Genomic DNA, 26,002 nt, shown 5'->3' with positions numbered 1-26,002 from the left:
TTGGCATATGAAACAGGAGAAATTAAGTTCAAGATGTTTTGGATGTTTCAAGAAATACTGAGACAAGACTGTATTTTGTGCTGTAAAAGGATAGTTGTATATCTATAAAGCCATATCCTCAACAAAGAAACTGTTTTCTCTTTGTAGGTGTATTCCTATCTGGTGGAAATGTGATGGACAGAGGGACTGTCGAGATGGCTCCGATGAGCCCCCAACCTGTCCGCACCGCTACTGTCCTGTTGGGCAGTTCCAGTGTAATGATGGGAACTGCACAAGTTCACATTTCTTGTGCAATACCCAGCCAGATTGCCATGACGGATCAGATGAAGATCCTGTACTTTGTGGTATGTTCCAACTAATAAATTTAAGTGTTTTGCCAGTATAAAATGAGTAAACAACATAAAAATTTCAGAATCGTTATTGCTTGTTTAAAGATGAAAAAGTGAGATAAATATAGTCTTTTCTAGTCTTCCACCTGCTAGAGCAATTCACCTCAGTGCAAGCAGGATAAAGAAGAGCAAAAATGTACTGTATTGAAACATAAACATTTTCTATACTTTTAAGACAGATTTACACTGTTGTAAGTTACGATCTGAGGTATAAAATATTAGAAACAGGACTCACTTTGTTTTGTTCTAAGTAAAGCCATGGTGAATAAGAGGAATTTAAGGCTTTCTGATGTCCAGGTCAATCTAACAGGTGTGCTAGTTTTCCCTGTATTTTAGCACTTAGTGTGCTGGGACAAAATTACTGCACCCTCTGCATTGGACAAAATGCAGTGCAATGTGGGAAGATTTGTTTTAGAAAGCTGTATGTGATGGCAGTATTATAGAAATGTAGCATAATTATGCTTATGAAATAATGTTATTTCCTTAAAAACCTACGCTGTTCCACATACTTATGTCTAATTTAAAAAAGCACATCCTTAGTTCTCTTTTTGTATGTAACGTGGTTCTGACAGTTGCAAACTTAGTAATATAAAGTGGAGGGGGAAGCAGTGTGGTTGTGTAATTGATAGTTTGTCATTGATAGATAATTGATAGTTTAGTCATTGCCTTCCATTAGCAAAGTGTTTCTAAAAATGACCAAATTAAATGAAATGTCAATTTTACCTGAGTTGCAAAAGCTAAGCTCCTAAGTATGCCACACAGGAATTAAAAAAGTAGGAATGTGGCAGCTGTGTAATGCAGTGATTTTAACATAGTGGGTACAATAAAAATCATTTTAGGTCTATGTAGTTCCTTCTGCTCATTGTCTTGTGCATGACAATAGAATCCTTTGGTCTAGAACATGTATGGAAATTATAAGACACTGTTTTCTCTGGAACAGTTTGGCAGTATATGTTAAAAAAGTAGTAGTGTAGTACAGTGAGACATACAAAGTCTGGAAGTAGAGGTCAGTGTTGACTCCTGTTTTCATGGACCTTCAGAGCTCCCCTAGTTTGCCAGCACTGTTGACATCAGCTTTCAGTGCTTTGCTTTTTGGGAACAGAGACTACACCTTTGCAGGCTGTGGAGCTGGTATTAGTGTGGTCTGCTGCTGTGTTTTCTGACCTGTTCATTCATAAGGAACAGGCTCATCAGGCAATGGGCATCTAAGTTCATAGAATGGCCAGAGCCACAATGCTGCTTATCTCCTCTGTGAAGTGACTGATGGCCCCTGCCTCAATCATGTTGAATGCTGGGTTTATTCCCCTCTGCTTTAGGAAAAGGTAGTATCTGTCTTGCTCCTAGAAAAATGTAGAATCTTGGTGAGCTTTTCTAAAGATGCCTGGGAAAGATGTGACGTGACATTAGAAATGTCTACCTTAACTGGGCAAGTAAATGGGATGTTTTAAATTTTTACTGGTTTTCTTTTTAACTTTTGGTGTAAACATGATAATGACTCTATATAACAGCAGCAGACCATTCCTTTAACTTTTGGTATCCTAACAACTGATTTGTATTCTTCCAGCTAATCACCAGTGTGAAACTCATCAGTGGCAGTGCGCCAATAAGCGATGTATCCCAGAAGCCTGGCAGTGTGACAGAGAGGATGACTGTGGTGACAACTCAGATGAAGATAGTACTCACTGTGCAAGTAGAACCTGTCCCCCGGGCCAATTTAAATGTGACAATGGCCGCTGCATCCCGCTGTCCTGGAAGTGTGATGTGGATGATGATTGTGGTGATAACTCTGATGAGCCATTCCACGAATGCAGTAAGCACACAGCTGTACGGGCCATTCACTTAGGAGTTGGACCTGATGATCCTTGTGGATCCCTTCCAACTCAGAATAATCTGTGAACTCTGAGTGCACCAAAAGCAGAGCAAACCACATTACCTAATTTTCCTGAGTCTGAAAGTTTATTGGAAAGGAATTTTCTGCAAGCTAATTGCATACATGTAGTAAAGAGTGTTAGAAAACACTCTGTGTGATAGCATTTGTGTGATAGAAATGATCACAAACTATGTGATAATTTCCTATTTACTTATTCTGGAAGAAGATAAAGCTTATTTATGCTGGTCAGACTATCAAAAACTGGCAGCATCTCACTTTGACTGGCTTGATGCCAGGATTTTCCAATGTGCTTTAGCATGTCTCTCTGAACCACTGGCCATCTTGAAGAACTTGTGACCAAGTTTTGCCACCTGAGGACAAACCACCTCTTCTAGCTTCCAGATTTGGGGCTATTGCCATTGTTACCAGATCTAAATAGTCAGGGGAAAACACTATGTGTGTGCTTTGAACCTCTGATGGGTTTGTAGCATATGCAGAATACAAGCAGCATAGATTGGAGAAGATAGTAAAATCAATACATTTAATACTTTTTCTTTTACAACACTGAAGTTAGCAGAGAGCTCTTTTTAGTTGAAAAAATTGACTATAATTCAAAACAGGTTTTGAAAGGCAGAATAGCAAGGACAGTTTAATGGCTAAGTAACTCAACTAACATTGACAAATGCCTCTTTCAGTGGGACCTGCCTATCGATGTGACAATCACACACAATTCAGCTGTAGAAGCAACTACCGTTGCATACCACTGTGGGCAGTGTGCAATGGGAATGATGACTGCAGAGACAACAGTGATGAACAAGGCTGTGGTGAGTTTGGAGAAGGTCATTTCAACATAACTTTGTACCTAAAATATTTATCCAATTTGCAAACACCTTGATTTTCTGAAAGTCTTCAATGATAATGTACCTGGGCATCTTTTGTTTGGTATCACTTAATTGCTCTGCTAGTTATTTGTCTTCAGGTGAAATTCTGTGTGCAGCAATGCATTGTGCAGCTCACATGTTTATGAGCTCTGAAGATCAGGATTTAATTATTTTGCCTGATACGTCATCAAATGAAAAGGAAATACTGGTGCGTGAGCTGAACTATTAAAAGTATTAAAACTGCCAGTGTTTTTTACATTTATGTAACTTACCTCCTGTGCTGGTGAAACCATCAGTGTGGGAAATATAATAGTGCCTTTTGGATTTGTATTGAAACCACTCACTTATACAGTTATACACAAAGATCACTAGATCACTGTAGCAGAATCAGAAAACACTTGAAAATGTAACACACCATGATGTCAAGATGCCCTCCTTTGACAGTACTGAGTTTCTCTTTGTGCTTCCGTCTCAGTTCGATGTAGTTATTTCAGCTGTTTCGTAATCACTTCTCTATTACTTGCCCAGTTTGTGGTGCAGAGATTTCTGTCTACTTCAGTTATAATCTGTGCGTTCCGTCTTATCCAAAGACTGTGCTAAAGTGTGCTGTTTTGTTGGCAAACTGTCTACATTACAGAGGAGATGACTTGCAATCCTTTTGGAGATTTCCGTTGTGACAATCATCGATGTATCCCACTGCGCTGGAAGTGTGATGGAGAGAATGACTGTGGAGATAACTCTGATGAGCACAACTGCAGTGAGTTCTTTTTCAGCTGTAATGACACAGTCCTGCTTTTGACTTAACTATCCTTGTATTTCTGATGAGAATAAGGCAGACAGCTCTCAACTGCAACCATTCTGTTATTTTACACTGTAGCCTTTTATTTGCTGATACTGCACTGATATCACAAGGATGCATCCTGGTTACATAAAAACACTGATAAATCCAGTCATCACAATAACACAAATTCCTGTTTTCCACTGTGACATTTGAATTCTGTCCTATATGCAAATGTAGTATTATATAGTTTCTTAAACAATGACAATGGATTTTTTTTTTCTAATTTGTATTAAAAACTCCTGTATAATTCTGTGATGAAACAAAGTCCACAATGAATTTCCTTTTTTCTAAGTCAAGGGGGACATAGAATGTGTAACATTTTAAAGAGTATTGGGGGAGAATGCTGTTTTAACATCATTTAGTTTTAAGGATTTTACCACATTATCTGCCCACATTACATTTGTCTGGTTTAGTGAGACAAGTGTGGATGTTTAACTGTGCATCTGGGAAACTTTTCGTATTTGTACATTCATTTGAAATGAAGGTCCTCGCGAATGCACAGAAAGTGAATACCGGTGTGACAATCTGCGCTGCATCCCTTCCCGGTGGATCTGTGACCACGATGATGACTGTGAAGACAATTCAGATGAACGTGACTGTGGTGTGTACTCTCTTACATATTCATTCCCTCGTTTCTAGTGTGATAAATTATTCTGCCAAATAATCTTTTATGGGAAGCATCTTTAATGAAGTAATGTTCACCAGATCACTTTAGTCCTTCCAACAAAAGTAGAGGATACTACAGTTTTAGTGGTCTGGAGTTTTGCAGCATTTTTTAGAATGTTGTTTTCAAAAACTAATAGTTTATCTGGATTTGGAGAAGAAGACATTTCAAAAGTTACTTCTGAATCTTTTCAGAGCTGAGGACCTGCCACCCAGGTTATTTCCAGTGTGCTAGTGGACACTGTGTTGCAGAACGCTTCAGATGTGATGGAAATGCAGACTGCCTTGATTTCTCTGATGAAGCAACTTGTCGTGAGTTTCAAACTTTGCAGCTGGTGCTCATTGTGCTCACTTCCAAAAAGATTTGCACTTTTGTCTATCTTTAAGTGAGATGACTCCTTAGAGGTATAGAATTATGCAGCATTCAACGATGTCAGTAAAAATTCAGGATAAGTATAATATTTTGAATCAGCTTTTTGATATAATAATAGGTTGCCCTCTCTGATACTAGTTGTAAACACATTCCTGATGGTAGGAAGTGAATGTGTTTACAAGGTCCAGGAGAAGATACATGTGTGATCAAATTAAAATTTTTGACCATCCCATGGACACTGCAAGATCCAAACTGTTTCAGTTGTACCAAATTCTAATAAGGTTCTGTAATGAGATTTTTCTTTATAATACCCAAATTTCTGTAAAGTTTCCCAAAGTATCAGTGAAGCCAAGGAAATAAAATACTTTTCCATTTCTGTTTTCCTTCTGTATATTAATCTACTGTGAAAAAATATCTGTAGCTTGCATGGAGCTCCAGCTCCATCTGTTAAACCAGAAAGTACTGTTCACAGTTGGAATGAAAATATCACCTCTCTGCTCTGTCTGCATTGACTGACATCAGCTTTTTAGGTGATACTGAAGTATTGGTTCTGACTTATATATTCACATGATTTTAGGCTTCAATACTTGAGAGAACTCTATATTGGTATCATGGCACTTCTGTGCATCTTTACATTTTAACACCGGTGCTTCAAGTAAGAAGGGGCATCTGCACACTACTATCTGCATTTTCCTGATGGTAACCGCATCCTGGAATGTGCATCACAATAGTTGTCTTTCAGAACCTGAGTTACACAACATTTGGCTGTTCTTAAAGGGAGGAAAAAGTGTATGAGAAGCCCTTGAAAGAGCAAGGGTATGGTTTATTTATATAGGTTGGTAGAATCATATTGTTTTCTTTAGTTCAGTTTCTTTCACAGTTTTTACAGAATCTGGGTGGGGTTTTTTACTATACCAACATGAGTCCTTTTGGAATTGGATATCTTAGGTACTTTTTCAGTCATTCACATTTTGTGCCAGTGATGTTAGTTACCTTTATTACTGAACTAGATTTCTCAGGAACAAATTCATGTAGCATTTGTTAAGTTAAAACTTATTTTCAAAAGCTTCTGTAACTTATGTTGTTTCACTGTTTATTTAAACCTGAGTTAATTACATTATCGCTACCAAGAAGTCCTCAGTCCTTGCAGTCTGTTGTTGCTGTACATCTTTCCAGTGCCTCATATAGTATCTCCTGTTATGGAGAGAAGGGCTTTTAAAAATAACATAGGATTGGGCTGAATATTTTTCAGGAAAACATAACATTTTTATTGTAAATGCAAATGTCCTAATCATTTTCCTTTCTTCAGCAACACGGTATCCTAATGGTACGTACTGTCCGCCCACGCTGTTTGAATGTAAAAACCACGTCTGTATCCAGCCATACTGGAAATGTGATGGTGATAATGACTGTGGAGATGACTCTGATGAAGAACTTCACCTTTGCTGTAAGAGAGAGAAATTATACTAAAATGAACAATATGCTGAATAAATCTACCTACAATAGACAGAACAATTAAAAAATAAATTTTAATTTTTGGGGATGAGAACTTCATATGCAAGTTCACTTCATCCTCCAACAATGTGTTTCTCACTGCTTTTGCAGATATTTGTATATGTGGTTATAAAAGTAGGGAGAAGCATAGCAAAGAGATAAGGACACTGTTTCACATTTTGCAGTTGGTTATCTAAAATAAGAAGATCAATTTGAAATTAAAGATTAATTCAGTTGATGTATATTCTCAAAGGTGCTGAGCTTTTAAAGCTATCGGTATTGTCACGGTGTCTTTGTAAGTAATGGTTGAGGAGTCCTGACTTCAGCTCCAACAATTAGTTATTGGAAGTGCTACTTGAACAGGTTTTGTCAGTTGTACACTATATAGCCACTAATAGCATGTTGGATTTTCAGTCACTATACTTCATGAACAAATCCAGAAACTTCAGTGTTATATGTAGTAGAGAATATGCCTTTGGCCAAAGATGATGTACTGTCTTCTGACAAAAAAATGTGTAATGTCCTAACATACAGTCACCAAAAGAAAATATCCTTTTGGGTCTGAATGCCTTCTCACCTTTTGAAATATACAAAGCATATAAATGTTACCAGATAAAAGTGACTGAAATAACTTGTGTCTCAATGGCATCAAGTATCAAAGTGTGATTGACTTGATCTCTGATTTCAGTGGATATTGCTTGTGAATCTCCGTTCCGCTTCCGATGTGAAAACAATCGCTGTATATACAGTCATGAGCTGTGCAACCAGGAGGATGACTGTGGAGATGGAAGTGACGAGAAAGAGGAACACTGTATGTTTACACAAAATTGAGCATCAAATTCAGTAATTGTGATGTGATTAATATTTAATACCAAAGAAATGTCAAAATTAAACATAAGTTATGAAAGCAATAGTATGAAATAATTTAAACTATTGTTATTGGTACTAAGTACTTATGGCTCTCTGTACAAGTAGCAAAAATCTGCAAACATTTGTCTGAAAAGTAAAGATAATGATTTTCAAAACAATATTGTATTTTAATATGAGCCAGCAGCTAAATTTTATCATCTTACTATGAACTCCACTTAAAATGAGGAAGAAGAAAAAGTCTGGCTGTATCATAAAATTAGGATGGGATGGATAAAATAAAGGAATGGCTACTTCTGAATTTGTGGCACTGTTATGCACATATTAATAGTGTTGATATTTAGGTCCACACTCTGCAGAAGCTCTGATAATATTCAATTGGTTTTTGCCCTCAGATATCTTATGTAGTTCTCATTGACTATGTCGATTTTTACATTATCAAATTTAATCATATTCTTAGTTGGTTAATGATATTATTTGCTGACTTTATGGCACAAAATTCTAGAAGTTAATAGATTACTAGTATCTCAGTAATCTCATGAAGTCTCCAGTAGATGTATGAAGTATATCACTAAAAGATATTAATAGGCTTGCATTATTTAAAAGAAAGTTTAATCAACTATTAAAAAGAAGAATTTTCCTTCTGTCTTTTTAATAAAATAGTGGAACTTCTTTCAGTTCAGGAATGTGACTAGAAGTCAGGAGGTTTATGTCCTTGTTATGGTTTTAGCTTTACTACAGCCTTTCAAAGTCACTCTAATCATTGTTTTACCAGATTGTATCAGCTTCCCCATTAGCAATGTGGAATAGTGCTGTCTCTTGGTACTTTGTAGCTGAAACTGTGACAGAGAAAAGTTTCTCTTCTTGGCTGTAGGTAGAGAACCGACACCAAGACCGTGTACAACTGAAGAATTCAAATGCAATAATGGAAATTGCATTCCTCTGCATTATGTCTGTGACAATTATGATGACTGTGGAGACCATTTTGATGAAATGGGCTGCAGTAAGTAATAATATCAGTAGAACATAAAATTGCAATGCTATTGAAATAAAAATTTCTGAAACTGGTAACAATACATCTTCTTGAACAGCATACTAAGAAGTATTCCTTTTTAATTAGCCTATGTGAATTATTTTATTTTTTTTTTAATTAGCCTGTGCTAGGATTACCCAATGATAATATTTTCTGGTTTTAATCTTTTTCTATTTTCATTCTTTCATTATTTTAATTCATTCTGGTTTAATTCTTTTTTGTTTTCATTATTTTGTACATGTCTGTACAAAAATATGTAGATGTGGCACTTAGGGACATGGTTTAGTGGGGCTTAGCAATGTTAGGTTTATGGTACAACTTGGTGATCTTAAAGGTCTTTTCCAACCTAGATGGTTGTATGATTCTATGAAAATCAGTTCTCTGAACAGTCTTTTTTAGGCTTAGGGTATTTATGTATCACCAAAAAAAAAGGAGTTTATCTTTTTTTTTGATCTTGTTTTAAAATGAATTGTATTACAGAGGCAAGAACATCCAGCTGTTTCAATCGTAATTGCAATAGGCCAACCTGTGGAATTATTCATGGGAGACTCTGAACTGGTATACATTGCTCTAGCCCTGTTAAAAGTATATTGAGATGCTTCTATTTCCTTTTTAAAGACATGACCACAGAATTCTATAAGGACAGGCAGTCATGGGCCTGACTGCCTTCTTGAATCCCCTGTACAGCTTTTATTAACTATGTATTATAAATTTACTAGCAACCATTTAGACGCAAAAGCTTTGACTTGAACTTTGAAGGAAGAGAGATTATTCCATGGAATCTGGAAACAAAAACTCCTAACTTTTTATATCAATGTAAACAATGATAATATGAGCATGTACTTGCAATTTCAATTTGTCAGGCTGTGATGGCTTCAAGTGAAAGTGTGCCAAATGCTGCACGGGTGATTTGCAATCCAGCAGACTTGCAGAACACAAATAACTTGGAAACCTATAGTACAGTCTATTTTGAAGCAGCTGGTTTTTCTGTTTCACTTACCATCCCAATGGTCTTTAGGTAATATAACCTAATGCAATGACTTCAGGAAAATATGAAAGTATAAATGCTGTGAAACAGACACCTTCTGGCAGTCAGCACTGTACTGTTTGGGGGTGGATGTGAATGCAGGTCGGATGGTAACATTCAGAGCCTTCCCAACATCAAATACCTGCTATAGAAAAAACAGTATATATGTGTGTATATGTGTACAAGTAATTTATGCTTCTACACATATATGTGAAATTGAGCTGTTTAAACTTAAATTAGTCAGCAGTGGAATGTGAATGTATAAAGGAGATAATCAGCTTAATGTAATGTTTTTGCTGTACATCTGTATCTTTTCCTCATGATCTGTCATTGAACATATTATTTATCTTTTCTCCTTATATAACAGATACTCAAAGTATTGAGTAAAAATACTCAAGTATTTTGTGCATATATACAGTATGTCAGAATCAATAGAATTCTACATGTACTTTGGGAAGAGTATAATTTTCATTATCTGTTACAGACTATCTATTATCGCTGACTTGGCTTTTCCATTATAGGCATGTTTGAAAGGGCAGTGCATTCTGTGCAATGACCCGTGCTGACTTTAGGTTAGGTATGGCATGAACAAGAAATTCTGCAGTTGCTGCAGATTGGTGGTAATGTAGAATGTAATTTCTGTTATGGAAGGTGAGCTTTAATGGTTATGGCTCTTTATCCTGACCCTGTTCACTGCTTAGTTGACAACCCTCTTGACCAGTGGTTACCATTCTCTTCTAATTTTAGTTAGAAAAAAGGAAGGAAAGCTAACTTTGTCTACTTGAAAACTATTTTCAATTACAGTAATGATAAAAATTGTTATACCTTCCCCATATCACTTCATTTTTTGGTTATAATTGCATAATATGCTTTCTTTTTTTTTTTTTTCCCCCCAGATCCCGGAACAGAGCGAACTTGTGCGGAAAATATCTGTGAACATAATTGTACCAACCTGAATGAAGGAGGCTTTATCTGTTCCTGTAGGCCAGGGTACAAGGCCAGTGAAACTAACCGAAACTCCTGTGATGGTATTTTCAATCTTATAAATGTCTTCTCACTGATAAGTGTTCCGTGACCTGTCACTTCGTGATTCTATTGTGACCATCCATTTTCACATCTTAACAGGATTTTTATACATTTAGCAGATGCTTCCTGAAAAGTTTTGCTGCTGAATCATGTTTTCTAACACGCAGGCCTCATTCAACAAAGAACTGGCTCCACAGTTCAGACTTGTTTTAAGCTTTTGGTGGCTGTAGATACATGTTTTTGCTCTACAGCATATAGGTTTTGTCCTAGGGACAGAAATTTGATGGGGTTTGATCCAGATGCCTCCTAAACACCTCCAGGGATGGTGACTCCACAACCTCCCTGGGCAACCTATTCCAGTGCCTGACCACCCTAACAGTGAAAATTTTCTAATACCTAATCTGAGTCTCTCCTGTCTCAGCTTAAGGCCATTTATTCTCCTCTCTCAGTTTAAGGCCATTTGCTCTGGTCCTCTCACTGCAGGCATGTAGAGGAGACCGGCCCCCCCCCCCACTGCAACTTCCTCTCAGGTGGTTGTGGAGGGTCATGAGGTCCCCGATGAGCCTCCTTCAGGCTAAACAAGAAAGAAAGCTCTAGGAATCTTTTCTCTACTTGTGTTTAGATATCAACGAGTGTGAGATCTTTGGAACATGCACCCAGGACTGCAAGAATTCCAAAGGAAGCTATGAATGTTTCTGTGCAGATGGCTTCAGGTCTGTGGGTGATCAACAAGGGAAACAGTGTGCAGCTAATGGTATGTTAACTGATAGCAAGATTGATTGCTACCTGTAAAGAGCAAGTGGAATATAGCAACTTAATGAGTATAATCCTCTCTTTTGTAGGAAGGGGATAATGAAAACCAGTCCTTTTTCTGTAAGATAGTAGCATCTGTGTGTTCCACCTATTGCATAATCAGGAAAAAAAGTGCTCATCTCTCCTTCCAGTTGTAAACATTACAAATAATACCTTGATTTGGATACCTGCCTTCCTTTCTCCTGAAGTTTTCTGCAGACAAAAACCAGTTATCCTGTGGTTGTCATCAGAAAGAAATTAATGTTGCCTATTTGTGAAGTTTAGGTTTTCTCAACAAAATAGTGCACCAGAAAAAATTGCATTAAGCTGGTACAAATCAAAGACAGTTTGATGACAGATTGCCATTCGTTGTTCATGGACTGATGCACACAAATAGAAGGACTTTGGCCAATGTTTAACATCAATCATTGGCTTTTTATCATACCTCAGTGCAATGACTACAGTGTGTGGCAGTCTTTGAATAGGTAGAGTTGATTCAGAAAATAATAGTAATAGAATAGTAATAATAAAAATAAAGAGGTGATAGGAAAAAAGTGACAGTGTTATATAAAACAGAAACAATACTGTATTTAGAAAAGTATTTACACTTTAACAGCTTTAACAGATAAATGATAGAAATATGGTGTGCCTAGTGAAATAGTAAAATCTTCAGAACATAATGCCTGTGACCAAACCTGCATGCTACTGGAGATTTTGAAACTTAAAAATTATTTGTATTGTGAAAAATGCTATGAGAAAACAATGTCTCCAGCTTTCCTGTCCGGGGGCCTTATTCAGCAAATATTTACTGCTGAGCATGAGGCTGGTAATGCAAAAGGACATTTGCACCTGAGTTTCTGCCTGGCTGCCTCTTTATATGCCTGTGTCAGAAATCTAGTTCTTTGAAACCTTCCTTCATAGGATTTATTCAGGAAACATCTAGGCACACCAGGTTTTCAAGGCTAAATGATGGAAGATAATATGGTTGTAGCTGGTTACATAATGAAATTTGTTGTGCCTGAAGTTGTACTTCTATGTATGCCTGGAATTCTGCCACGCTTTGCAGTACAAGCTCACAGCCCTCATAAGTGAGGGCCTGGTGGGACATTATTAGGCTAACTCCGAATTAAGCTGTGGGCAGGAGAACATTCATCTGAATATGGAGACATTAAGATTTAAAGACTTTCAGGTAGAACAACTCAAGACAGGTCATGTCATAGGGTACTGGCACTTTATTTGTACTTTCAAAATTGTTTCCTGTACTTTGAGGGAGGAAAGTGGAAGTGCATAATGTGTAGTGGCAATCTATTTTTGAAATGTAAAGTGATGATATGCCAACAGTGTAATGTTTAAGAATTTTTAAGGAATAATCCCTTAATGATTATCTCTGCACAAGATCTATGGTGAAAAGAATAATACTATCCACACTGTTAAGCATTTCAATAGCTTTTAATAAATTTTGCAAAGCCAAGAAGTTTGAATAGCTCTGAAGCTTTAGAAGTGGCCTTGTGTTCTTCTTGTCCAGATAGGACTTGTGAAAATCCCAGTTTAGGCTTGACTAGAAGTGACTTTCTTCTGCTTTTTCTAAAATGAGAAATACATGAAAATAAATTCACGATCATTTCCCAGGTAATCCTCCATTGTTGCTGCTGCCAGATAATGTGCGGATTCGAAGGTACAATATCTCATCAGAACAGTACTCTGACTATATCGATAATCAGGAGCGCATCCAAGCTCTGGATTATGATTGGGACCCTGAAGGGATAGGCCTGAGTGAGTATGTTAATACTCAACCATGCAGTGGTTGGTTTAAAAAGATGCATTTCTGCAGTGTAGGTGTTTGATTTACACTGGAAGTCAAAATTAAACTAGATTAACTGGCCAGGTCTTGGTTGAATCTACCCCTCCCCTCTACTCATTCTGCAGCATCAGTGTGGTTTCCTTTGATGATTTAATTTAGTTTAGATACATTTTGCTCTGGTTTTCCTTTCGTTTCAGTGTGAGTTTAGCTATGAAATTGTAGCTCTTTAGGATTATGCTGCAACAGAGGATTATTATAAATTAACCCCTTCTTTTCTTTTACCTTTTCAAATCCCCAAACCTCGCTCAAGTCTTGCCAGAACTAATCCTTATACTAAGCAGGAATGGCTACTAGATCCCTGTATTAGCTTATATTTTTTGGCTCTTCCTCAGATTCTCTTTCTTTGCCATTTTCCCAGGGCCACTGTCCTGGGCCATACTTGCTCCTTAGGGTTATGAGACTCTAAATTACTCTCAAAATCATATGTAAAGGCTTCAGAACTAATATCCTTTACTGTTGAAAAATATGATACATAATATTTCTTGGTAATCTAGATCAAGATGACTTTAGATGTGGATCTTATATTTGATGGATGGCTTAAAACTTTACACACTAACACAACGTAATTTAAATGAAGGAACGACTCTGTTATTCATAAATAAATGGGTCTGGTAACTTCACATAAGAGCCTCAGAAAGATTAGAATTTTCAACAAATATGGAATTAACTAGACATTTGTCATCTTTTTTGAAGGTATTGTGTACTTCAGCATTCTGGGACAGGGTTCTGAGTTTGGAGCCATCAAACGTGCTTATCTGCCCACATTTGACAGCAGTAGGAACAATCCTACAAAGGAAGTTGACTTAAATCTCAAATACATAGTTAGTCCTGATGGGTTGGCTGTTGACTGGGTTGGAAGGTAAGTGCACTGAAAAGCTAGAAAAATGCTGTACATTTAATGTGTCAAGGATTTGATTGGGCAGTGCAAAATCCACTTTTTTCTTCCTTATGAACTGTCTCCGAAGATGTCTAGTGTGAAGGTAGTTCCGTAAACTGTCCTTGCCCAGGCAGCAGGTTAATAGGTCCCATGCATGCAGCTGACTGCATCACATACTTTCTGAGGAAACTTGCCTTACTCTACAACTGGCAGATCAGTTGTGCATCAGTAAAGTGCTAATACATCAACCTTCATGTCAGATGGATTCTTCTTCAATAATTTAGGTAAGCTCCAGGGAATAAGCTTTTTCTGCTCTTGGAAGGGAAAACTCCCCAATCCACAATGTAATTTATCTTTGCTCCTTTCTTACCAACCTTGTACTATATGAGCAACCCCAAAACAGAAACAGCTCTGAAGTTTGATGAATAGATGTGTTTTCTCAGAAAGTAGTTACATTTTTGTAATCGTGTTCTTATACAGAGTTTTTTCTCCGTTTTATTGGCTGTGGATTTTTTTAGGCTAAAGCATGGTAATTTTTTTAACTTAATCATAGAAATATTAGATCACTTCTTATATTTACTACCTCGGGAAAGAGCTGGGAGAAAGTTAGGCATGACTTTTGGGAGTTTGACTCTGATGTTGATGGCATCATTTATTTGCAATGTAGCTTTTAAAGGATGTGGTGGACAGACATAGCTGAAGTTCATTTGCTATAATGTTGAGAGGATCCTGATGCTTGTAGATAGGCACTATGAAATGTAGTCTGCGTAGTCTATGATTCTGTTTGAAGCTGAATGGACAGACATGAGTCAAGCTTCTGAATGCTGTTGCCAGATTTTGGATGTCCCTGGTATAAATCATAGCGAAAAAGAAGTGAAAAATTCACTCTTTTCTTCCAGCAGTTTTAAAATGTGACAAAGATATATTAAGGTCTGGGATAGCCTTCAGAGTATTTTGCTGTTTGCATCATCAGCTGGAGGCCACCTAGAAAACCAAATGTCTCTGAGCGCAAAAGGGAGTGTCTGAGTTTCTATTCATAAATCTAAATGGTCATGAGAGCAAGGATAAAGGGTATCTATCACAAGGATCCCTGGTGAGGCTAGCACCTTCAGCACTTCAAACATAGTGTTACACTGATTTCAGATCATGTTGAAACTTATTTTAAAAACCACATTTAATTGTCTGCACATATTCCCAAGCCAGTTATCAGATAATTTATTCAATCAGGAGGCACTGTGTGATTAGTGAGTGCATAATAATGTTTATTATCTAGGCTCAAAAATATAATAAAGCCATGATGATAAAGATAAACAAAATTCAAGGAAGATTAGACTGAGTGCCCTGTTTATTAGGACTAAAAGCATTTACATCTGATGTGGTACCAATTTATTTATTAGTATCTTTGTCATAAGACAAAAATCTAGAGAGGAACTGTGAACTAATAAGCCAGACACCTTCAGAGCTGCTGTGAAAATTACATGGTAAATAAATTTTTACTGGTAATGAACCCCATCGTCCTGGAAAGATGCTTATTAACCACCTCTTCTGCTTAAAAGTAACAATAAAAGTGTTCAGTATCCCTTCAGTGAAGATTATTTGACAGGTAACAGAAGCAGCTGCAGAAACTTTGTCAGAGGGAAAAACTGGTGAGCCAATAGATCTCTTTTGCTAAACTCACCTATATTTAGGGCCTGTATATTCCAAACTGAACAAGTTTGGATGTAATCAGTGCAGTTTCATTATATGAATTTTGCTTGGGTTATATATATTGTTTCTTCTTAAATTTTTTTTTATTCCTCTTCCAAGTGTAAACTATTTACTTTTGGAATGTTTTGTGTCTTACATTATTCAGACATCTTTACTGGACTGATGCAGGGACTAATCGCATAGAGGTGGCAAAATTAGACGGACGGTACAGAAAATGGCTTATTTTTTCTCTATTGGATCAACCAGCAGCTATCGCCGTCAATCCAAAACGTGGGTAAGTATTACAGGACTTAAAAGAATTGTTTTCAGTGCTTTTCAAACCCAAAACCTTCTGCAATGGTAATTTTTCCAGGAAAGACTAAGGGAATATTCTCTGGAATTTTTCTTTAATAATGTTGCGAAGCTTGCATGGGAAAGTATTTTGGATTAGATTTCACGTGGGTACTTGTGTTGGTGACAAGACCAGGCAGTTCAAATAAGAATCTGTGTGTGCCCACCAAATTTCTCTGTTACTCCTGAAATAGGGAAATAGATGGGAATGTCTCTTTACCAGCTCCAAGCAATACAGACATAGGCTCCTTTGCAGGGGAAAGGAATGTAAATGCACTGGTACATTCAACAGCTGTGCTTGCTACAACTAGTATTATGTGATGGATTAGGAGATACTGTGGTATGTGCTTCTCTCAGTTGGGGTAAAGCAGCATGGCTTCCTGAAGTTACCTGGATGCTGCAGCTCTGTTGTGACTGATGGATGTTCTTTTGGTATTTATCTTCTCTACTTAAAACAAGCTTGTTCAGTGAACTCTCTGTGACCTTCCCAAAAACATCTGCAAAACATAGGGTGCTGAACAGCTTTTTGTTCCACAACTGATCTTTTCCATGAGACTCCAAAGGATATTCATGGCAACCAAATTCTGAACTATATTAAATTCTGGTTCTGTCCTTTCAGGCTCATGTATTGGACTGATTGGGGAAGGCAGCCGAAGATTGAATGTGCTTGGATGGATGGACAACAAAGACAAACCCTGATCTCTGAAGACCTTGGCTGGCCAACAGGTCTTTCTATTGATTATTTGAACAATGATAGGATCTACTGGAGTGATTCTAAAGAAAATATTATTGAATCTATGAGACCTGACGGGACAGATAGAACCATTGTATTACATGGAGGTAAGAACTTACAATGCAATTAATGTAATAGTAACCAAGATGTGTGCTAACAAGCACTTGGGCTTCACAAGTGGGGCTAGATTTGGGAGCTTTTCGAAGAGTAAGTCTTGGTAGTGTTTTCTTCTTTGTAGAGGGATAAATGGCACACCAGGTTCAGAGCTCATGATGCCTGGTAACTAGACTCCCTGAGGGTAATTTACATGACTCTAATAGAAGACAATGTGGAAAATTGGCTTCTTGCTTTTTTAAAGTATATAATTCAGTAGTCTGCAGGAACAGTGATGTGAAGAGGTCAGGCACATAAGGTTGTAAATATATAGCTGCAAATGTCTTAAAATGAAATGATAATATATTTAAGCTGAAGAACAGCAGTTTTGTCACTCCTGCTGGAGATTTGCTTGCTGACGGTCTATTGTTTGGTTCCTTTGAGAAGTAGGCAGTCCATACAGCCTTGATGTCTTTGAAGGCCATTTATATTGGATAGCTAAAGAACGAGGAGAAGTCTGGAAGAAAGATAAATTTGGAAATGGAGAAAAAGTGAAAGTGCTGACCGTGAATCCCTGGCTTACTCAAGTGCGCATCTATCACCAGCACAGATACAACCAGTCAGGTGGGTAATCAGGATCCCAGTGAGCCTTGCTTTGCTATGAGATCCAAGTTGGTATCGATGTATTCAAAGAACTTATTAATCTTCTGATAATGTGTCTGTCAGTATGTGATAATACTAGTTTCTGAAAACCTAAAAATTAATAGAGGCTGGCAAGTATTTTCTGCACATGCAAAATTAAATCAACAGTGGAACACCACACACTGCTCTTTCAAGTCCCTTAGTTCTAAGTTATGACCTTGTCCTTTCTCTTTTTCCTCTCCACCTTGGAGTTGTCATAGAGATGGCAGTTACAATATGCATTTATTCTGGCAAAGTGCTGGCTGTTTAATACTGCCTCCAAGGGGGATATTTCAGCTTTGACATGGGTTCTGGGCAGAATGGAAGCTTCAGGTAAAGTTTATCAGGACACCCTCCCGTTGAGTCACAAGGCTCAGAAAGGACCCCCTTTCTTTCTAAACTCCTTCTCAGAAAGGAGTCTAGGTTTGGTTGCTCCAGTCCTTATCCTGGACTTGTCAATGGTTTATGTGTAAAGGATTATATAGGCATAATTGAGCCTTTATATGACTTCATCCTGCAGGATTTAGGATGGCAAACCAAATATGAATAAAATATTTATTTAAATTGATGATAATAGTTATAATGATTATAATAAAATAATTTAATCAGAATTATTTACTATACAGTATAGGTAGTCATAACTATAACTACTAGTATAGAACACTATTTATTAAAATAAGAATTTCAAAGCTAGATTAATAATTATAAAGTGGAGCTTGATGTTGCTTATCCATACCAATGACCATGGATAAAAGTCTTTTCACTCAGCCTTGAGTAGTAACTTGGAAGGACCTCTCCACTCAAAGGAGAAATCTCCACACACACTCCTAGAAGGAGTACATTGGAAGACCCTGCTGTTAAAAAGTGGAACTGTGTCTTTATAGTACAAAGTGATTGACTGTCAGTCATATATTTCTAGACTAGCTATACCAGCTCAGCAGCCTTTAGATAAGTTATCAGTACTGTAACTTTTCAGTTCCTTTATCAGTAACTTTGCCATATCCACACCATTGTTTTTCACAGCCTCAGAAGGTTTAATTTTGGGATTTGTTGAGTCAGGTTGGTTTTAGCATTCGTCAGCACCAAAAGCAGTGTAAACCCTCTTCTCCATCGATCACTGATAACTTTTGCAAAGTAAAGTATGAACTGTTTTACCCCTACTTAGGCAGGGTGTCCTGCTATAGCATGTCCACAATAATCACAGAGGAGAATGTCCAGAGGAGCATCCAGCATACCCCTCATTAAAGGCATTCTAGCTTTCACAATCAGAAAGCTCCTTGTTGCTTGGGGATATTCAGTGTCTTCTTGGTGCTACACTGGCTCCCAACAGTCATTGTCTCTCCCTTAAGAATGTAAGAAAAGGCAGAGAGAAGGTTTTGGTACAAATGTGATATTTGGACATCAGTTCTTTTAAAAACTGGATCCAGACTTGTTTAGATTTTTGGTGTGCATTGTTGACACTACTGACAGTGGAATTGCCCTGCCTCACCTCTGGATTATGCTGTATTGCTCTTCAAATGTCTTTATCACTTCTCCAGTGCCTAATCCTTGTAAAGATGTCTGCAGCCATCTCTGCTTGCTGAGACCAGGAGGGTACACCTGCTCGTGTCCTCAAGGAACTCGGTTCATAGAAGGCAGCAGCACAGAGTGTGATGCAGGTAGAATAATTTCTCAAACTGGATATGAAAGCAAAAGAAGCTTTTCTTTAGGAATGCACATGCATTACTGAATTAGAAATATGGAAGGATGATCTAATAGATACTGGTAAGTCAGGACATCTGGCTTTTATTCTCAGTCATCACTGATTTGTGGTCATCTTGTGCATTTCCTTTAATCTCTTTGCATGTCATTTGTAAAATGGATATAGGTATATTACTCCAGCCACACCAGACCCAGCTACAAAATTGGTCATGGTTTCTGATTTTTGTTTTGAAATTCCAAAATATTTTCTTTTTTTTTTCTTTTTTTTAAATGCGCTTATTTCAGAACTAAGAATTTCTTACAACTTATTCTTAACAATTTTATTTACTATTTGGTAAAAGGTGTTGTTTAATCAGTATAATAGAATATAATAGAAACTTAAAGCTTACAAAACTCAGAGTTTGGACAGAGATAACTTCTAGATAATTAGCATACTCTGGAAAGCCTTTTAAGAACTAGAATTTTGTGCTTGGTTGTTGCATTGCAGCAAAGCTCTCACAGTGCTTCTAGGAGCACCAATCAAATGGAACTTCTCAGCCTTTACTGAGAAGAAAGAGCATAACACTGCAGGATTTCTATTTCTCTCTGGCTGAGAGTCTGCATTCTTAGCTTACAGTGATGTGGGTGGTAGCCAGATGTCCTTGTACTTGTCTTTGCAACATCTTTAATATATTACAATTTATAACATTATGTCTGGCATCTTTCCTATGGTTAATATTCTCTGAATTATATTCTTTTTGCACTCAAAGAGAAAATGTCATAACTTTTTACACTACCTTACCTCTAAATTACATTTTCTTAATAATTGTTAATGCTTTTTCCTATTGCCACATGGTGTGAGCTGCAGAAAGAGGAGCTAATTATATGTAATAATGAATGGAAGTATGCAATATGTTTTTAAATTAGGGATCAATAACACTGTTGATTGCATTTGCTAATTGCTGTTCATTGCTCTGAGGACACTGATATTCTTTGCTGAAACTGATTTACATAAAACATGTAGGAATTAAGAAAACTGCCTGTGTACTGACCAAACATAGCTTTTCTATATACATTTGGTTTATTTGGCCCTTTCTTCATATTGCAGCTGCTGAGAAACAGCCTGTAAAACCTCTGCATTTGCCTTTTTTGTACTCCATTTACTTTAAGAGAGTTTCACCTCTAAGGAACATTGTAGCAACAGACTTCCTCTACCTCTGGCTGATAAAAATTTTGGTACAAAAGTGTTATGATCTAACTTATCCATGCAAGATAGATTGCCAAAGTCCATCCTTAATTTATAGCCTATATTGATGGCTAAGATCCAGAGCTTTTCCTGTATTAACTGCACTTTTCTGAGAGCATATCCTGAGCCCTTACTGAAGGCTAATACTATTTTTTTTTCACTTAATTAATCATTAGAATAATGCTCCTCCTGTATGTGCATTTCCATTCCATGCTTTCCCTTATAAGTAAATGCATTCCTGTGTGGCCTTTTCTGTGCAACATCCGGCAGGCTGGATGGACAAAACAGATAAAGCATTGCTGCTTTCCGAATGGAGAAGTTTGAAGGGTGGTGGTGGGCTGTATTGTAGGAGCAAAATAAAGGGAGCAGATGTACGGCTCTTGAGTTGACTATGCCTACTTTCTGCTGAGTAAGTTGTTATTTTCTGAGAACAGGTTTTACTTCAATTTAAATAAGCTGTTTTGGCGGAAAAAATAGAGATAAGAGCAACAAACACGTGCTATTGAAAACAAAAGTTCTGAAAAGTAGACAGTGAGTTTGCATATACAAGTTCTGTAGAGAAAAATAAAATGATCTATTGGTAGTACTTATTTTGTTGAGGATGTCTTGCCAATGCATGTGTGGCTTTTGGCTTTTGCAGCTATTGAATCCCCTCCCACAATGCCACCAGCTTGCAGGTGCATGAATGGAGGAACTTGCTATATAGATGAAAGCAGTCTCCCAAAATGCAAGTAAGTCCATATGTTGTTAGGGTAGTCCTGGGTCAGATTGTGCTGATTTAATGTCACAAAACGCTTAACTCTTTGAAATGTGTTGGACGCACTTCAGAACATGTCATACATCTGCCGGAGCATAACAGCATAACATTGGTTTGTAACAACCACGGAAAAACACACATACATAAAAATATCAACAAATAAGTAATGTAAATGCATCAGTTTGTGGAAAAAAATCCCCAAGGCACCAAATCCAAAAACCCAAAGGAAGGCAAACCACTGCAGATTCTAATAAAATGCTATACCAAAAAACTATAACAATGGATAAGTACTGCTCAGTAAATGTAGCTTGGAACAGCCAGCAGGTGCCACCAATGCTCCACTGAAACCAAATCTTTTGACTTCAGTGCCTGGTTTTCTGACTCAGCACTTTTTATTTCCACTTTTAATTCTGTGAATATAGCAGACATACTGTATTTGCAGTCAGTGAAATATATAATTACTGAACATGGAGTTAAAATCTATGGCACGTAGAATATAATAATAAAACTGATATCCTAAACTTCATAAAAGCTATTCAGTCAGTTGTCCTTCTTATGTTTACAGATGTTCTTATGGATACACTGGGAATTATTGTGAAATAGGATTGTCAAAAGGAGTCCCTCCTGGAACAAGTAAGATTCTAGTATATATTACCCTTGATATTTGAGCTAAAGAATGTATAATATCTCACCATGATACCTGTTCGGGGTCAAGCTTCTAATTCTCTGGGCCCTTTTTTGCACTGAACTATGCTTGCTTGAATGTTTGCTTATTCTTCTGTCTTTGATAGCAGCAGTAGCAGTGTTGCTGACAGTCATACTGATCATAATAATCGGAGTATTAGCGGTTGGAGGCTTTTTTAACTACAGACGAACAGGCTCCCTTTTACCAGCGCTTCCCAAACTACCAAGGTATGTTTTGAAGGCTTTCAGAGCTGGAATGTGTATGAACTGAAAATGTATGTTTGTTTCTAAATATTTCTGAAAAATCCGGTTTGTTTGCTGTGTGCCCATTCTGGTGGAACATAGGAAGTGGAGTGTTGCAGCAGTTCCAGTAGATTTTTGATTCAAGCAATATCATAGCTGATCATTATTGTGTAAAAAAGGGACTGTTGTAAAACACTTCTACATTCTAAATTTGCTTTTAAATAATGATCAATATAGAAGACTGTTTACCAGATCTGGAACTAGATATTCAATTGAAAAAGATACAAAAGACCATAGTTACGTGTTTTGCTTTTTAAAAAAACTTCATCAGAAGAAGATTCTGGCAAAGAGATCTTTTAACATAGAACACCTGAGCTCATCTGCTACACTGCATTCATCTGTTTGAAAGTATGGTGCATGTGTAGTGAACTTCCAGCTGTTTCCAATGCCTGAGACAATATCTACTCTGCTGACAGTCATACTGTCCAGTGAAAACCAGCTTTGTGAAATATTTGATGTTTTAAATCAAAGGAAGATGAAGAAAATATATTTTAAATTATTTGATTTTTTTAAAAACCTGTTGAACTAATAAAGGAATCCTAATTCTGGTGCCCTTGCTAGCTTGCTTATAGCCGGCAAAAATTACTTAGAAGAACAAGTAGAAAAATCTGTATTATAAGCCTTCTTTCTGTGTAACCTCTTCTTTCTTTATTTTGTTTTGGTTTGTTTGGGTTTTTTTGTAGTTTAAGCAGTCTTGTAAAATCTAATGAAAATGGCAATGGGGTAACTTTCCGATCTGGAGCAGATGTGAGCATGGACATAGGAGTCTCTGGCTTTGGGGGAGATTCTGCTATAGACAGAGCAATGCAAATGGTAAGGTTTAGTTCTCAAATAATTCCTTTAATTTGTGTCCTTTTAGTGTAATTATTGGCTGATAGAGGGGAACCTTTTATGTAAAAATGACAGTGAAATGATACATGTATTCTAGAAAAAGATGTGAACAATGATCTATAGTTTCCTGAAATAGATTTGAAGGCAAGGACAAATGAAAGATGTTCTTCAAAATAATGTGACTTTTCCCAAGATTTATATGGTAGAAATTAAGTCAATTACCCCCTCTTCTCTTTCAGCATATTCATGGAATATGCAGGGAATGAATAGAGAAATGACAGCATTGTGACAGAGAATTTTTTGAGGGCCTTTGTCTTCCACAGAACATGTTAAAATGTCTGGTTTTCAAATACAGATGGTATGTTAGAAAATTCAGAGGTAAAACTCAAGCCTAACCACAGGATACACTAGTTTGTGCAGCAAGTTCTAAATTGAGCAGTTTTTTAATTTATGAAGTTTAAACAAATCATGTTTAATAGTTATGGGGACATCATAAAGTGTAACTCTACTTCATACATGTTTTGTTAAGGACATCTGAGAAATAGCAGATCCTTGTGTTCTATATACTGTATAGTTTTTCACTGGAAAAAGTATTCCCATGTTTACCATAAGAAGAACATTGTACTAAAGATTTTTACTTGTAGGAAACAGATCAGAGGTATGTTTGAATAGTAAGCACTTGCTGTAAAGTATGCTCTGGAAAATCCATAAACTTTTAAATTACAAACCTAACTGACGGTAAATTAATATGAAATGAGACAGCTAGAGAAGATAAGCTCATAATATACATATATGACCTTGGTCTAGATGAAGAAACACAGTCTTTGTTAAAACTAGGCAGCTTGTGTAAGGAAACAACCATATGAATGTTTTGGTAAATACTGGGAAAATAGCTTTAGGCTTGTATATTACCTCAGATCTTTTTCATGCTTGGAAAACTTTACTGTACTTTGCATTTTCTGGCCTAACATTGATGTACTGAAGTTCAACCAATGCAGTTTATACATTGCCAATAACAGGTCTGGATACAGACTATTTCTACTTAAGTAGCATTAATTCTCCCTATGTATTCAGAGTAAACAAAAAATTGTGTAGTTCACTGAGAGAATTCAAAGGGTCTGGTGTACTGAAGTGAAGAATTGTGAGATGTGCCTCCTAAAATTTTAACGTCATATATGCATGAGTAGATGTTAGAGGGGTGTTTTTCAGTGTGGCTGTTTTAGCAGAGCTAGGCCAATTTGAGGGAGCTGACAAGAGTTTACTGTGTGGTAAAAACATATACTCTGATAGCATAAAGCATGAATTCTTGTGGCATGGAGCAGGGGTTTGTAAAAATGAGGCAGGTTTAAGCCACTGGCTGATGGAACTATTCCTGTCTTATTCCTTGCTAGTTCTTTGATGGGGCTGTAACAAGAAGGAGGACAAGTGAGTCTGGGTGGGGTTTTGTTTTCATTACCCTTCTACCTGTTGATTCATAGCTGGCTAGCCCTGAATGTTACTAATTAAGAGCATGTGCTTACTGCTTTGTCTCAAAAACTATAGCAATCTTCTTGCTGGGACAAAATGCATGAATTTCATTCTAATAAGCTACTGCTTATTAGTTTGTATGTCATTTTGAAGTCTCTAAATTAAAATATTTATTTTGTGATTATGCTTCCTTTGATATCTCTTCTCTGTTGAAGGTGTCATTTGTGAGTCATCTTTCCTCATCATAAAATACTTTGAGTCAAGTATTGAAATGTGGGGGGTTTTTTTGTCCAGCTAGGAAATGGGGAACAACCAGTGGTCCAGGGTGCTAAGTCAGGGAGTAAAATAATGGATGGTAAACTGATGTTATGATTTTAACAGACGCTAGGTTTTGTCTAAGCCGATATGAAAGTAAACATGTGTTGTTCCCCAAGATGAAAAATTTGACTATAAATGAATTCCTGGGAGGATGGAAGTGTTTATTGCACTGCAGTAGTTGTTGTTTTTCTTTTCTTTCATAGAATGAAAACTTTGCAGTGGAGTCAGGGAAACAGCCAATCACATTTGAAAATCCAATGTATACAACCAGAGATGGCGGAGCCAGCACAGCTGGTGCAGTTACAGTTGTTCGGCCAACACTTGTAAGAGAAACTTAGGCTTGACTTTTACCTTTCATTTTCCTTTATGACCTTCTTTTCTTCTTTGAAGAATGTTGATTCTCCTTCTTCTCCTACAGGTAGCAGCAGCTGGCAGTGAGGAAAATGAAAATTTTGAAAATCCTGTGTATGCCTCTGTGATATCTACTACTCCGAAGGAAACCCCTCAGAGTACAGATGCACCTCAGGTAAGAAATAGAGATACTCTAAGGCTGCCTTGTTTGTTTTCTGCTCCAGATCAGCAAAACTGAATTGTTAGGGAAGTTGCAGTACAGTTTCAGTTCTCTTTAAATAATGCCATGGGCTTGGCACATCATCTGCATCAAGTCCAGCTAACTGTACCATATTTACAAGATTTACAACAGCTGGTCAGGAACAGTTCGATAAGAGAAAAGCATCACAAGCACAGGGTTGTCTAAAGCACACAATAAGGGTCTATTTAGATTAAACCCCCTCTTCTTCCTGGCCTACGTAGCTATTTTAAAGTTAACAGATTGGAATAGAGAGGGTTTTTTCACTGTTTGTTGTACTACATTTTGAGGGCAGGTACTTGTAATTTTATCCATATTTAAAAGAGCTAGCAAGGACATTTAAGACACTTGTTCTGTGTGTTCTTGCGGGACATTTTAGCAATCAAGATCGAAGTATTACCTCATCTAGATTATTACTGATTCATGGAAGATACATTTTTGTATCTTAAAATCCACCTGAATGAGCTGGTGGTGGCTTGTTTACAGGACTGTTTTCATACATTGTGCCCTAAAGGCACCTCTGATGAGCTTTGAAATGACAACTCTGTCAACCTGTTGTAGTTTCACGTCCCTCTTGTGTTGTTTTCAA

General features: G+C 37.1%; 1 protein-coding gene across 1 annotated transcript in view; it reads left to right on the top strand.

Annotated features, from left to right (window-relative positions):
* The window catches only part of LRP2 (LDL receptor related protein 2), a 119,773-nt gene that overhangs the window by 90,803 nt on the left and 2,968 nt on the right, over nt 1–26,002 (top strand). The window contains exons 57-79 of the mRNA XM_039387984.1: nt 148–344; nt 1,954–2,199; nt 2,955–3,083; nt 3,778–3,897; nt 4,466–4,582; nt 4,840–4,956; nt 6,327–6,464; nt 7,200–7,322; nt 8,253–8,381; nt 10,335–10,466; nt 11,087–11,218; nt 12,886–13,029; nt 13,811–13,976; nt 15,847–15,975; nt 16,651–16,871; nt 17,305–17,481; nt 19,077–19,196; nt 21,105–21,195; nt 21,787–21,854; nt 22,013–22,133; nt 22,892–23,021; nt 25,028–25,147; nt 25,243–25,350. Of these exons, the coding sequence (XP_039243918.1) occupies nt 148–344; nt 1,954–2,199; nt 2,955–3,083; nt 3,778–3,897; nt 4,466–4,582; nt 4,840–4,956; nt 6,327–6,464; nt 7,200–7,322; nt 8,253–8,381; nt 10,335–10,466; nt 11,087–11,218; nt 12,886–13,029; nt 13,811–13,976; nt 15,847–15,975; nt 16,651–16,871; nt 17,305–17,481; nt 19,077–19,196; nt 21,105–21,195; nt 21,787–21,854; nt 22,013–22,133; nt 22,892–23,021; nt 25,028–25,147; nt 25,243–25,350 (3,175 nt within the window). The remainder of the gene's footprint in view (nt 1–147; nt 345–1,953; nt 2,200–2,954; nt 3,084–3,777; nt 3,898–4,465; nt 4,583–4,839; nt 4,957–6,326; nt 6,465–7,199; nt 7,323–8,252; nt 8,382–10,334; nt 10,467–11,086; nt 11,219–12,885; nt 13,030–13,810; nt 13,977–15,846; nt 15,976–16,650; nt 16,872–17,304; nt 17,482–19,076; nt 19,197–21,104; nt 21,196–21,786; nt 21,855–22,012; nt 22,134–22,891; nt 23,022–25,027; nt 25,148–25,242; nt 25,351–26,002) is intronic.

Source organism: Pipra filicauda, unplaced genomic scaffold (assembly GCF_003945595.2).
Source record: "Pipra filicauda isolate LSUMZ 115617 unplaced genomic scaffold, ASM394559v2 scaffold5_size6683894_pilon, whole genome shotgun sequence".
Taxonomy (NCBI): domain Eukaryota; kingdom Metazoa; phylum Chordata; class Aves; order Passeriformes; family Pipridae; genus Pipra; species Pipra filicauda.
Note: the sequence above shows the minus strand (reverse complement) of the source record. Positions and strands in the feature narration are given on the sequence as shown.